The sequence below is a fragment of the Drosophila yakuba genome, chromosome X (genome assembly GCF_016746365.2).
Source record: "Drosophila yakuba strain Tai18E2 chromosome X, Prin_Dyak_Tai18E2_2.1, whole genome shotgun sequence".
Lineage (NCBI taxonomy): Eukaryota > Metazoa > Arthropoda > Insecta > Diptera > Drosophilidae > Drosophila > Drosophila yakuba.
In genome coordinates, this window is record NC_052526.2 from 13,074,302 (window position 1) to 13,089,293 (window position 14,992).

The 14,992-nt window shown below is 41.9% G+C and overlaps 1 protein-coding gene across 2 annotated transcripts in view; it reads left to right on the forward strand.

The window, feature by feature from the left end:
• Positions 1 to 14,992, forward strand: part of LOC6525270 (LIM/homeobox protein Lhx1) — a 49,119-nt gene that overhangs the window by 11,653 nt on the left and 22,474 nt on the right. Inside the window, exons 2-3 of one of the 2 annotated variants that reach the window (XM_002101070.4) lie at positions 5,439 to 5,634; positions 6,508 to 6,734. In XM_002101070.4, coding sequence (XP_002101106.1) covers positions 5,439 to 5,634; positions 6,508 to 6,734 — 423 coding nt within the window. Of the gene's footprint in view, positions 1 to 5,438; positions 5,635 to 6,507; positions 6,735 to 8,824; positions 9,120 to 14,992 lie in introns of those variants that run through there. The other variant, XM_015190717.3, reaches the window with a different exon arrangement.

Here is a 14,992-nt window from a genome sequence, read left to right on the forward strand (position 1 = left end):
GAGCCTAGGTTCTTACAGGATAATCAATGTTTACTGCAGAGCCAGTGGGAAATCTACAAAGTTTCTGCCTTACTAAATGTTATGGTTTCTATTTTGGAGTTTCCTTTCCCTATATGTATATATATATATATATATGTATGTTTTCCACCTTCCACAGACCCATTTAGCTATTTTTAATGCAATTCGTTGCGCCTGATTTGACAATTTTGATTGCATTTTCCACTCGCTCCCTTCGCCAGCTGCCTTAACCCATGTTTGCCCTCGCTTTTGCGCCCCTCGCTGCCTTAAGTATATGTAGATTATTCGAAAATATCAAAATCCATAAAGAATATTAAATGTTGCGTTTGCTACGAGGCTAAAGTTCAACCGCTTCGTTGTGGCTGTCTCTATATTTTTGTATATTTTCTACTTTTTTTTTTGTTTCTTCTTTCGATATGCTTGAAATATTAATATAAAGCTTAACACCTATTTGTGTGGGTTTTGTTGTTGTCATCGATCCGCTCACACAAATTGCTCGCGTTGAACTTGTTAACATTTTAATTACATAATTAGTTGCGATATTAGCAAAATGAAGCAAGCAACAAAAACTGTGCGCAAGAAAACAGCAAAAAATTCAAATAAATAAGACACGACAACAACACCAAAAAAAAAACCGAATATTAATGAGATTTTATGGCACATAATATGGGTTGGGTAGAAAGGAACTTAAGCGAAAAGTTAACTAAAAAGTAAAGTTTAGTATTCTTAGCAATCTTTGTGAGAACCGAAAACTATATGTGTGGTATTGGTTAAAAGACACGATTTTCCCACTAATATGACATCAGTCGATGCTTTTTTTTTATTCCACTCCCCTCTCTCGTCTTTGTCTCAGCATTTTCCCATTTCCATTCCACTTTAGCCATTTGTTTGGCTTTTTCCTTCTTTGGCTGCTGCATTTCCATTTGGATTTTTGCATAAGATTTGCCAGCATCCAAAAACGAGCAGGAAAACTGGAAAAAAGCTGCAAGTAGAAACAGCAGCTGGAAAAAATGATTGCGATTGAGCGACGGTTGCTGCTGCTGCTGCTGCTGGTTTGGATTTTCTTTTCTTTCCCGTGGCTTTAACATTTTAGTCACGTTTTTTAGCTGGGCCGTGGGGCGGGGGGCGGTGGGCGGTGGGCGTGTCAGGGGGGAGGGGATGCCAGAGGCGGGGCAGGGGGCGTAACCAACATGGCGCAGCAAGTGCTTTGGCAAAAAGTTGGAGCTGATTTTTATTATTTCTCTCTTTTTTTTTTTTCTTTTTGCTCTGCCCCTGTGTTTTTCTTGTTTTTTTTTTTTGTATTTTATTTAACTTTTTTTTTTTTGTGGCTCTACGTTGATGTCGAACGAATTTTTCACAGTTTGTGGCGCAGACGACAATGGTCAAAAGTTTGTTGCGGTTGCTTCTGTGGCCATTGTGCACAGTGGGGTAAATAATTGCAAGAAGTGCGGATTTTCAAAGTATTAACGCTTTTTAATAAACCTTTCTTGAATGGAAGCATAAGTTAATGCAATCGATGTATATACAAACGTATAAAATAGAAGGTTAAAATTTGCCAGCGTTTCCTTTACTGCCCAGTGGTGCCGATCAATAAGCCAACTGTGCGTGGCTTCACTGTACATTTTGTGGTCGAACTGCAACATCAACAGCAGCTGGGGAGCCGAGTTCAGTTCATTTGTTATTTTTCTCCAGCCCCATCCTTATATTTCTTTTCCTTAGTTTTTTTATATTTATTTCTTTTTTTGGGGCTGGTCTTTTGGGTGTTGCCAGGAACGGCCCAGCGAGCCATGAAGAAGCTGCTGCATTATAAATGCAGTTAGTCTGTGGATTGCGGAGAAGCTGGAACACAATTATATACTATAGCTACACACTGTCTGCCTGTGTGTGTCTGTGTGTGTGTGTGTGTGTGTGTGTGAGCGCGGAAAATGTTGTGCAAAATGCTTTGTACGTGCTTCGGCAGCAACTTTGCACTTTTCTCTCCGTTTTTGCTCTGCGGTCAATGGCTGCCACACAGATCAGAGAACACAGCGCAAAAAATATATAAAGTATCACAATAGAAGTTATAGTACAAAACTAAAAGCATGCATAAAATGTGCACAATTTGTATTTAAAGCTTTTGCATACTGTCATCTTCTCAGTGGTTTCGCCATGAAAATCTGCTTAAGATAGCCTATATTTTCTTACTCTGCCTGGGAAACTGGGGAAAAGGAGGAGCGGAAAATCCAGGGATGTGGAAAGAGAGTGAGTGAGCGCCTAGAGCCGAGACATTTCGCTTCGTTCCAGTAGCAGGGCAATTTTTCACATCGTTACATAAATTTCAGCGCAAAATAAATGGCCAACGGTAGCCAAAAGTGCACTCAACAATATTTAAATTGCGACACTTAAGCGGCAACAACAACGCCACAAACAACACCAACAGCAACAGCAACAGCAACAGCAAAAGCAACAACGTTGTCGGCGTCTGCAAACAACAATTTGTCGCTTTTTAAAAACGCGCCAGAAGGCACGAAAAATAAAGTCCAGAGAGCCGTCAAGGTGCCGGACACAACTGACAGACCAGACGGCCAAAAAGAAATATATATATATATATATGTATATATATTTAAAAAATTGAAGAGGAGCCCGAATAAAAGCGCCGAAAAATTGGCAAAAGACAGCGGAAAACACAAATTGCTGATAGGCTCAGGCGGCTTAAATGCCAAAGGACAACGAATTAAGAATGCCCTGAGTTTTGCCTCTTATGGGAATAACGATATCAATATGAAGACAGCAATAAAAGTATTTCTTTTTAACACTCTATAGCATAGAATACAATGTTTCAGCACACACTAGTTACTAACACTAATCACACTGATCGCAAACTACAACAACTTGCAGCACGAAGAACATTTAACCCATGCTTGCAACGCTTTACGTTTTTTTTTTTTTTTGTTTTCTTATAGTTCAGTTCATTGAGCCTCGAACTTAAAACCTGAAGACAATCGCCCTCTTCTTCTTGCTCCGCCTCCTCCTGCAGCTGCCCCTCGTCCCGCCCATTTCGTTCCGTCTATAAACGTCTATAACCTTCATTAAAAATTGTCTGCAGCGGCATGAAATGATTGATAACATCCGTCAATTTTGACATATGCGGCAAGGTCTGGACTTGAAACTTGCAACTTGCCACTTGCGATGATGTTGCTGCTTCTGCTTCTGCTGTTGCTGTTGCTGTTGCTTATGCTTTGCTTGTGCTTGTGCTCGTGCTTTTCTGTTGCTCTTGCTTTTGCTGGCTGGGATGTTCGATGGGATGTTCGTTATAATTCTTTGCTGTTCTTCGGGCTCCCCTTTTTGTTTGGGGCTTTCTGTTAGCGAAAATGAGTCAATTCGTCAATCAATCAGTGTGTCAGTTGCTCATTTATAATGGCCAAGCATGCCCGTGTTATTTTTTCTTATATTTTTTTTTTTCATTTTATTTTTTGCTTACCAACTCATCCATCCACTGGGTTCATTCATTCATTTGGCCCGGCTTTTATCAGTTCGCTCGAGGCAGTGGCTACTGTCGGCTCGGTTGCACGGGGCGTATGAGTAACAGAAGGTATAAAACAACAAAAAAAAAAACAAAAAACAAAAAAAAACGTGAGTGAGGAATGGTTTGGCATAGCAGCTCCCTAAGCTTTATTAATGTGGGTCATTGTGGGAGGAGATGGGGATGCAGAGGAGGTGGGCACTTTTCGGGAATACTTTGCGGAATATGATGTATTTGGCAGTGGCAGCAGTTCCAGTTCGTCATCCACCTCAATTTGTCTTCTGGTTTTCGCTTTCCTTCGCACAGCTTCATCTTCCGACTGCCTTAAATATTCATGTATTTGTGGCTTTATTATTAAATATCTTTAATAATAATATCTCTTATTTGTTATAGTAAGTTACTTTTTCCTGGGAGGTGCACTGCTTTTGGTCCAGTTTGCCCATCTTCTTTGTTCTTCTGCTCGGCAGCCCTCCCACTTCCTTTCGCCATTCATATTGCCTTTCCTCCTCCTCTCCTTCCCTCCTTTCTTCCTCTTTTTCTCACCTTCCCCGCCTCGCCCCTCGCCCCTCGCCCGACGAAAACTTTTTGAATGAAAACAACATTTTCACACACAAGTTTGCTTTTTATTTGGACTCTCCGCTGCTTTGGCAGCGTCCTAAAATTCTTTTATTCCTGTTTTAAGGTTCATCCCCCTTGTGTTTATATATGGTTTTTACCTGGTGACGCCCCCAAATTGGCCCCACCTGCAAATAAATGTTCCACAAAACGAAGACAAAACGCTTGTGCGTTTGCGTTTTGGGGAATATATATATTTTTTTTAAACGATATTTTAGCCTCTTGCAACTCCATTGACTGATTGACTGCGAAAGGAGGCAGTTTGTTCTGCTCCTTGTTCACGGGCTTCTCCTCCTTTATCCAATACTCCTCCTCCTACTCTCCATTCTTCCCTCTTCCCTCTTCTCTCTTCTCTCCACTCATTCTCCCCCTCCCTCTCCCTTTTTTTCGACTCAAGTTTCTCAGGCCTCGGGGCTCCATTTTAGCCTGGCCTCTATCATTATTCGGTTGCACTTCGCTCGATTCACACACAAATTTGTATATATCATATATTATATATAGGTACAACTAAATATATATACCAATATGCGTGTGCCACGCCCCCGCGAACGCCCTTTTGTGGCAGAGCTAACGAGGCTGTGGAGCCCTGAATAAGAAAATAAGTAGAATTTAAACAGCAGAAGTCGTTGCTAATAATGTTTTCAGTTTCTGATCTAGATCATACAATATTGTAATATATCATTTAAAATTAATTGAGAAGGCCTAATGAGTGAGGGGAAAATTGAAAAGGACATCCTGCAAACTGATGGAAAGTGGTCGAAAGATAGTAGATAGTTGGAAAAACCGGGTGTTGCCTTTCGCCGCGGGCAGTTGCCAAATTTATCCAAGTGCGAAATGCAAAGTGCAAATTGTAAATCCTCAAATGTTTGCATCCATCCAAGGCCACGCACCTGGGAATTGCTCATTTGCAGGTGTGCTACCTGTGGGGGCGTGGTGTGTGTGTGATATGTGTGTGGTGTGTGGTGTGTAGTGTGTAGATGGGTGTGCGTGTGCACCCCCCACACACATGTGCAAACTTAATGAGGCAAGCAGAGCGAGGTGCTAATTTGCGCCTCGAAGGATTTTCCGACGCTCAGTTGAGTGCGCACACACATTCACACATCCACATCCCGCTCTCCTGTCCATCCGCCTGTTTTCCACTTCAACTGACCGCCCAACGCGCCAGACTTTTAGCACGCCACAATTAAAAGGTCACCGGAGGTCATGGCACTAATTGCCTGCGCACATTAACACACAAATGCTGGAATACATTTTAATGTTACATTTTGTTTTATTTTTTTTTCTTTTTGGTTTTCAATCACAGGTCGCAGTGAACCGCCCGTGGGCGTTGGCGATCCCTGCGCCGGATGCAACAAACCCATCCTGGACAAGTTCCTGCTGAATGTCCTGGAACGCGCCTGGCACGCCTCCTGCGTCCGCTGCTGTGAATGCCTCCAACCGCTCACCGACAAATGCTTCAGCCGCGAGTCGAAGCTCTACTGTCGCAACGATTTCTTCAGGTGAGTTCACATAACAAATATTAAATAACAAATTTCAAGTTGCAAATTACAAACTCGCGTTGCCTAGGACATAAATTATTTCCCAGAAATATTAAATAATCTATAAATGCACCAAACCCCCTTTTCAATTTAATCCACGATTCCCAGCAGAATCGCTTAAAAGACTAAAGCTCAAAGCCAGAAACAGAAATAGAAATAGAAATAGAAACAAAGACGGGGACAAATCAAAACCGAAGCAATTAAGTCAAGTTGGCAGTCGCGACTTTGGCGTTCCATTTGATTTCACTTCGCCAGCTAATTGAAAAAGAAAAAAATGCGATTGAGGAAATGGGGAAAAAATCTCGAGAATGGCTGGCGAAAGCAATTAACATGCAAAATACCTGAACAAATCAAAATGAAATCAAATCCCGTGTGGCCCCTTGCAGTTCCTTGATTTGCTGCGAAGGGTGAAAAGTCAAGGGGGCAGCATAGGAGGTATCCTAGGAGTCCTAGGTGTCCTAGGAGTCCTATCAATCAGCGCCAGTTGGAAAAGGTTAACAAGTGACGGCGACAGACAAAAGCCATCCATAAGGTAGATGGATTCGAATGGGGGAAAATAGAATGGATCGGGTGTGAAAGGCTTTCGAGAGGCACAATAAATGAAGAAAAAAAAAGGGAAGGGCTATTGTGAACTATAAGCAAGCGATGAGACTTCGATTTCAACAAGGACCGGGCCAGGACTATCAGGAGAAATAGGATTTTCAGGGGGGTTAGAGTTGTGCATTAATGGGAAATACGAATTTATATCTTAATGAAAGCTTTATGACTCTTGTATCCTTTGTAGCCTTGCCAAGTTATTACATAATTATCATTCCCATTCTCTTTCGCCCACAGACGTTACGGCACCAAGTGCAGTGGGTGTGGCCAGGGTATCGCGCCGTCGGATCTGGTGCGAAAGCCCAGGGACAAGGTCTTCCACCTGAACTGCTTCACCTGCTGCATCTGCCGCAAGCAACTGAGCACAGGTGAGCAGCTCTACGTGCTGGACGACAATAAGTTCATCTGCAAGGACGACTATCTGCTGGGCAAGGCGCCATCCTGCGGCCACAATTCGCTGAGCGGTAAGTCCTGCCAATATAGTGTGTTATAGAATGTGTGTTTAAGCCCACATCACTAATGTACTTCTGGTTAAATTTTAAACTTAGTAGACAGACTATCGCGTCTTGCATTTTTTTGGCCAACTAGTTTGCTCCAGTGAGTGGAGAGTCCTGCAGAGTCCTGGCTAATCAGGACACCATAAATTTTGCGGACATCCCAATTGGGGCTCATCTTTGCTAATGAGAGTCACATGGCCATGGACTCTGCCAGTCTGGCCATTTGTATTGTACATGAAACCTAAAGCCCCTCACGTATCTGCAATTCCATCAGCAATAAATACAAAATTACGCATACGACACGTGGAACGCTTTTGGGTATATTTAGGCGCAATTTGTGCCACGCGCAATTTGTGTTTCTGGCCAAAAATATTTGAATTTCTGACGCAGTTTGTCTATTTGTTTGCACTAATTGTTTATCGTTTGCCATAGAAATATTTGCCATTCAAATTACCGTGGGAATAAAAGAAAATGTTGCCATTGTTTTGTTGCCATCTATTGTTGTTGCTGATTGTTGATTTTTCAAGCGCAGCTTTTTGTTGGTTTTCTTTATTTTTTTTTTTATTTTGCATATTTTTTCTGTTGTCTTTGGTAATCCCGGTACATGTATATTTTCTGCAAATTTTTGCGATGCCCAAGAAAACCGTGCAAAAGTCATGGGCTAAATGCTTGGCAAATATTGACACAAATCGCATAAATAAAACAAAGGCATGCATAAGATAATAGTACACATGATGGGGGAATTTGGGTAAACCAGTGAATGTGGAGTGGAAGTTGCAGAGGGAAATTAAATTTGGGAAAAATGATTACTCAGAATTGTATATTCATGTTTCTTTGGCTGAGTTCGGAGTATAATTGATTTGTTAATTTAGTCAATGTGGAAATTGCAAGAAATACTTTTCTAACATTATGCTCCAATAATTTAAAAATACCTTTTCTGAAAAACATTTTCCTTAAAGGTTTTTTTGCCATCATTTTCACATTCCTTGTGTGGCCGAAAATTCAGCAAAGTGGCGAGGAAAAACTAGAAACGCATTAAAGCCAAAAGCAGCTGCAAAATTGCGCCCCTTCCTCTTCGCTTTTGTTTACCCTTTTCACTCGACGGGCAAAGTTTTAAAGGATGTGTGTATATATGTGTGTGTGTGTGTGTTTGAGTGCCAGCAAGGGTTAAGCTTTAAAGTTGGCAGGATAATTATTTGACATTCGCCAAGTTTTTACTGGCCAAAAGCGGCAATTAAAGCCTTAAAGGGAATGCCATGAAATATTTACAATGCCAGCACTTTCTGCTTTCTGTGCACAAAATGTGCGGCCTCAAATGCTTTGGAAATTTGAGCTCAACCTTAGGACTTCTTAGCTTCTTTCTTTATCTTCCTCTCCTAATGGCCCGAACTTTACTTTTACCATAATTTTTGTTCAGCTAAAGAAACGAAAGCAATAAATACGTGGAAATTTGTTCGCTTGTTGGGAACGATATTTTCGTAGCATACTTAGCGGCGTTAAATATTTCAACGCTGCCATTTTCTCTCCCTTTCCCCGGAGAGAGAGAGCAACAGTGAGCGAGAGTTGGGGGTTGAGAGAGGTGCAGAAAGACAGAGAGCGGCGGTGGCGAATGAGAGAGAGTCTTCTCATCGCAGCTGCGCACTTGCGCGAGTGCGCTAGAGCGAGATGCAGGATGGCAAAGTGACGTCGTGCGGTCGACGTCGACGCAGGCAGAACAAAATGGCCGCAAGCCCCAAAAAGTAGGCAAGCATTTTCACCCGCTTTTCCGAACGCTCCTTCTCGCTCTCTTTTCGCAACCATTAATGAAAGCTTGCCACTGGGAAGTTATCCAGCCAATAATTCAACAATAATTATTATTTATTTCAGTTGAAAATCTTTGTTTTTTTTTTTTGCAACAATTTCTTAAAGCCACGAAAAAATGCAGAAAAATGAACGAAAAATTCAGGGGAAAACTCTGCTTGTGTGCTGCCTTATGGCTGCAGCGACGCCGACTGCTCTGCTGCGTCGCAGTCGGCAGCGACGTCGGTCCAAAAGGAGCGCAGGTCATTAATGTTTTGATTTTAATTGCGTTAATTACGTGCAACGGATTTTTCACTTAGCCACAACACACGAGTCCCACACATTTTATGCAACTACTATTTTTTTTCTTCAACAAAAGGAAGTGTGAACACATCAAGTTAGAAACTCCTTTGGAGATCAAAAGGCGAAAGAAACACAACAATTTGTAAAAGGAAACGTGTGACTCTTTTTTCCGCTTCGACGCGTCAATTTATTGCTTGTCATATAAATTAAACTGTTTGCTGTGTGATAAACAACAACAATGAATGGCCAGCTAGCGACGGCGTAACTGAGGTAATAAATCAAACAACAAATAAAAAACATTACAAAAAAGTACGCAAGAGAGCGGGGAACACCAAGTGCAATGAAGTTAAGCTTTTGCGATAAAAAGAACGAAATGGGTTCTGAAAAAAAAAGTAGCAAATAGCAAATGAATCCAATTACTAAGTGTTTTCAAGTTCCTGGTTCATAAACCAGTTAAATAATCGTTTTTGAAAGCTTCAAGGCTAAAATCCTTAGATATTTTGAAATAAAACTGCCGTTGATAAGTTTAACAAAAACGAAATAGTTAAATAATGTGGAAAAAATTATCGATATTCAAACCACACTTTGAAGCAACCAATTAGGCAACTTTTCGGCATTTTCGCCCCTCTTTAAGCCACAAACTTTGTGAGTTATCATCAACACTTCAAGTGACTTACGGCACTCGAACATAAGCATTTTGGGAGTCCTTGTACGTACGTATCCCTATATACGGATGTCCGTGGGTATATTGTACTCGTATGTGTGAGTTGCGTACTTAATGACCCTTAAACGACCTTAACTCAGACTTGGCCTGTTGTTTTTGTGGGATTCTGTTGTTATTTTTATGACGGCGGAAAACAAAATTTTTATGAACCCACACACAGAAACACACGTTCTTCTGTTTCTTTGCCATTTTATGCCTCCTGCTTTATTGTCCTGTTTGCTTTTGTGGTTGTTGCCGCTTTTGTTGCTTTCTTACGCCTACTTTTTTTTCGGCTTTGTTTCGCTGGCCAAAAGGGTCAAACGCATATGGCCAAAAGTCCCTAAAGTTCATCTCATCTCCAACTGTTATTCTGTATCTTTATCTCCTTGCCAGCGATAAACAGCTGTTGTTGTTGGACCCTTTTGTTTAAAGCCAACACTCAAACTTAAAGTCGGCCCCAAAATACGACCTCTTAGCCAAAAGTTTGACTTTTTACAGGGTGGCCACGCGGCGTATTAGTAATTTGACATTTTTGCGCCCAAATAAAGCGATTCATTTGAATTGGAATTTATTCAGAATCTTTTGCGTTAAATTAAGAACAAAAATATAAATTTTTATAACTAGCTGGCACACTGTATTGTAACAATGGGTATCGCATAAGCCTTGGCATCCTGCACCATTCTACTCCCTTAAAGTCCGCTCGACCACATGAAATATACCGCAGATTTACGGTTGTCATTTTGCCGGCTGGTCACGTAATATAGTACTCTTATTCTCGATGGGCCCCGTTGGTAAATCGCTGGCTTCAGCTACGCCCTTGGCCCCATGCCACGCCCCCTTTTGGGCTCCCCCCCCAGCCCTTGATTCGCAAAACAGCCTTGCGGTTGCTACTTCTTCTCTAGGAGTTTTTATTATTTTTATTTTTATTTGCAGTTTCAGTTTTTGCAGCGGTGGCAGTTTTTGTTCAGTCAGTTCGGTTACATGACTTCTATATGTACGCATACACAGCAACAGAAAGTCAGTCAGCTAATAATAAAGTCTAATGAAAATAATAAATTACAGTTTTAACAGGAAAATGTAGGAATATAAATTGGGAATGAGTTTCTCGAAAAACTTGTATAGTTCGCAGGTATTGGCCATTTCACATTGTTTCTTTGAGTGTACATATATTTACACACCAGCTATATAAGTATTTATATGTACTATAACTTTTTTTTTTTTTTTGGTTTGGGGCTTTGCAGCTCGAAAAGTTTATGGCTTTGGCTGCTGCGGCTGCCTGTGGTCCAATCTGTTTTCCGAGGAGAAAAAAAAAAAGGGAAAGAAGCGAAGGAAAAAAGTAAAACCGTTAAAGTTTATTTGACATTTACTTGGGCTATTTTTTATTTTTATGACTCTCTGGGTTTTTACTTTTTGTTATATACACACGAGACTGACCACAGCCCCCTCCTTTTTTCAACACCGCACTTTCCCTGCGCCTTTGCTCGTTTTTTTTTCTGTAATGCTTTTTCTCTCACTGTATGCGCTCGTTGGGATAATAAATTTGCGGCTATTTTGGGGCCACGAATTTAATACTTTACCGATGTGCGATAAAAAAAAATAAAAGGCCCGTACCCACAGCGAACGAAAAATAAAAAAAAAAAAACTGGTACGTTGCTCTTCTAACGCCTTTTCAACGCCTTCGTAAATCATTTGGCCAAGTGCGTATGTGTTGCCAACTATTTTCCATAAAACGCGGCTTTGATTTGTGGCGGCCAAAGGAAAAATTCAAATAAAAATCCAAATTTATAACGCCCAAAAGGTGGAGAGGCCAGTTGACTTTTGGCGGAAATGTCGCCATTTTAGGAGGAAACAGTTGGGAAAAAAGTTTGGGCCAAGTTCATAAATCAAGGCCATAATAATTCAGCGGTATTACTGGTGGTTGTGGATACAAAAAAAAATGCCTAAATGTGCCGAGGGATAAATACAGCAGTTAAGTGCCTGGAAATGCTTTACTATTTAAAATGGTAAAATATAATTTAAATAATGCAATTAGGCTTTGTTCCCTTACTAATCTATGAAATGTTGTTATTTTTGAAGTGAAGTGCCGTCGGCTTTGGGAAAATCTCTTTATTTATACTCCCTGTTTTCCAGCCAGCTTAATCGATTTCAAATTCAAATGTTCAACCTGTCGCCGAACTTGTTACTCCTCAAACTCCCCCTCCTTTTTGGGTAATAACTCTTTCCACACACACACACACACACACACCCATTCACTTGTTATTGTTTATTGTTTATGGGGCATTTGTTGAACGACTTGCGCGCCTTAATGACAAAACTCGTAAGGCTACGAAATAAAATGAAAACGAGGCCCAGACGTAAAGGAAAGGAAATAAAAAGGGTCTTCTCGCTCAGCGTTTTCAGCATTTTAATGTCTAACTAAAGCGAACCCGGGGGCCAGTAGAGGGTTAAGGGGCAGCCATTTGATGATGTGTCGGGGCAAATTACGAGAGGCGTTAAAACTAGAGCAAAGTCTTCTTGACTCGACTGAACTTTAGTGCCGAAAGCGGGCTCGTAACTTGTCCCATAAATCTCCAATCAAAAATTGAGTGTCTCTGGCTTTTTAGGGGGCCAACTTTGATGAGCAAACAAAATCAAGTCCCCAGTGATAATGACAATGAGAGAGTTTCTGTCTCAGTATCAATCTCAGTTTCGGTTTCAGTTTCAGTTTCCAGTTACCAGATACCAGCAGTTACCAGTTTCCCACATGGCCTTTGTTTTTGATTTTCCTAATTTGGCTTTTCATTTTTTTTTTTGGTGGATCTCCATAAAAGAGCTTTAAGTGCGGCACTTTAAGGAGCTAATTTCCCAAACTCTCAGCTCCTAACAACTGAGATTTACGAGCCAAAGAGTTAGTACACGGCGAAAATGTGGCTTGCACTTAAGCATATATATATTTTCATACAATTTTTATTCATGATCTTCACAATAGGCATGTGTATGTGTACGCAGAGCCCCCAACTTCTTGTAATCGTGTCATATTTCAAGCTTGGCCAAACATTTTCACCAGTCAAAAAATGGAGTCGAAAGAGCGCAGAGCAAAAAATAAGGAAAACCTTTCAAAACCTAAAAAGGGGGGTGGGGGGTGTTTGGGTGGCAGAGATAAGCGTCGACTGCGTCGCTGGCAGTACACACAAAAAAAAGGGGGGTGGGGGGGAGAAAAAAGAAAGAAAGGCGGGCCTCGGGCCAAAAAGCAAAGGAGATGGCAACAAACGAAACGAAATGGCCAAAAGAGGGATGGCAATAGCTGGAGCGAAAGCCAAAAGATGGTGAAGCGGGTGAAGTGGGGCGGGCAGTGGGTGGTGCTAGTGGGTGGTGTTAGTGGGTGGCGCTTTGGGGGTGGCTTGCTTTGGCGGATTTCGCGTTGGCGGCTGGCTAAGGAAAACAGCGGCCGCAAAAAGCGAAGAAAAACGAAACAAAAGGCGAGAGGAAGCTGCAAGCAAAAGGGGAGCAGAGGGGGGGCGGGGGGTGAAGTGGAAAAGTGGGAGGGTTGGGGGGTTGGGGGGTTCGAGAAGGACTTTATTCTGAGGTCGCACAGCACAAATCCAACTGTCGAAACCAAAAGCACGCAAAGCTTCACAAAAACTGCTGCAGGTGGCATTTGCCAACGAAAGAGACAGCCGCAAGGAGACTGCGGGCGCTAGAAAGAGAGGGCCACACCATTGGGGGTTGGCATCTAAGGGTGGCCATGCCAAAATGTGAATTGAGGTTATGTATACAAAACGGAAACGGAAATGTGCAGAGCTTTGTGTGCAAAATGATGTCTGCCAACGGAGAGGCAGGCGGCGGGCGGCGGGGGGCGGGCGAGAAAGAAAATGTGGAAAGGCGGTTGGGTTTTTCATACTGCCACTGCCACTGCCACATACCGACATACCGACATACCTACGTACAAACACTACTGGCTTAAGGCCCCTTTGGAAAAGCTTAGAAAGGCGAAAGACTCCAAGCACTCGAAATACACGAAATCGATTTCGATTCTCTCGTTTATTTTATTTCCCCTTCCCTTCCCTCCGCACCCCTCCCCTCCACTGCCAACTCGACTCGCAAATAAAACACAATGCCATACAAACACCGAAAATGGCTGGCTCTTTAAGCTTAAAGTTTCCTCGTATCCCCCAGTGAAACTTCTTTTTCCGAAGGGGTGGCTTTTCCCTATCTCTCTTCGCAGATCTTTGCCATTGGCTGCGTTTTTCCCCCGCCCTTCCCTTACCTTCCCTTCCCTTTCATTTTGCACACTCATAATTCATATTTTTGTATAAATATGTATGATATATGTGGGCATATGTTCAGGGCAGATAACTCACCGAGTGGCAATGGTTATGCACATGGTTTTCAAAGAGTCTTTCGAGGCTTTTCTTTTACTTAATTTCACTTAAAGCCATGTTCTGTACAAATGTTTGAATTTCTCACTATCCAAGGTGATAAATACATACGAGTTGGGTGAATAGGTTTTCCATCGGTACTTAAGTCACATGACATGAGTCGATAAAAGCCAGAACTTGCCCCGATCTGCGGTACCCCAGATATGTGGCACCTGCAACCGTAACCGCTGGGGCGCAACCATTGCAGCATAGATAAATTCCGAAACGGAAACCCAAGCCCACTTGTCGGGGTCACCATGCCGAGTCTACATATCTATACCCATACCGAAACCCTTTACTTCGAACCAGTTTCCAATCTTGAGTATTTTTACGAGTACTCCCAATTCGAGTCATGTTTTCTTTTCTGTTTCAGTTTCAGTTCAGTTTCTGTTTCAGTTTCTGTTACTGTTACTGTTTCTGTTTCAGTTATAGGTTTAGGTTTTAAGTTTTCTATCTCAAAAGCCCGCACTTGGGGAGCACTTAATGTTTATTTTATTTTTAGTTTGGCTTTATTTTTTACAGCCACTTCGGTGCTAGTTTTAATGCCCTTTTACTGCCCAAGCACTTTTTGGAGCCTGACTTTGGAGTCACAGTTGTTGCGCCGCGTCTCTTTTTCTTCGCTTTTGTTCGCGTTTTGCGTAATGCGCGTGAAAATAAAGTTTTTCGCTTGAAAAAACGTTAAATAGGCGGCTATAAATGACATAACAAAACTGCAGGCTACAGCTCAGGACCCCGAAGTTTTCCACTTCCACATTTCCACGCCTGACTCACGATTGCCAATGAAAATGAGTCAGTTTTCAAACGGCGGCGACGATCGCAATGATCCATTGGATCTCAGTGACTCAGTTTTGGCCTGCAAAATAGTAGTAAAACGCTTAAGAGGAATATACATAAATATACTATACTATATGTGTGTGGGCAAGGTGAAGAGGGCGTGGCAGTGGGCCACGAAATGTGGGTCAGCATTCAGCGAAAATGAAATGCATTTTGCGCCTAGAGGGAATTGCTGCCTTCATTTCGAATGGCTGAAATGCGAGATCAAG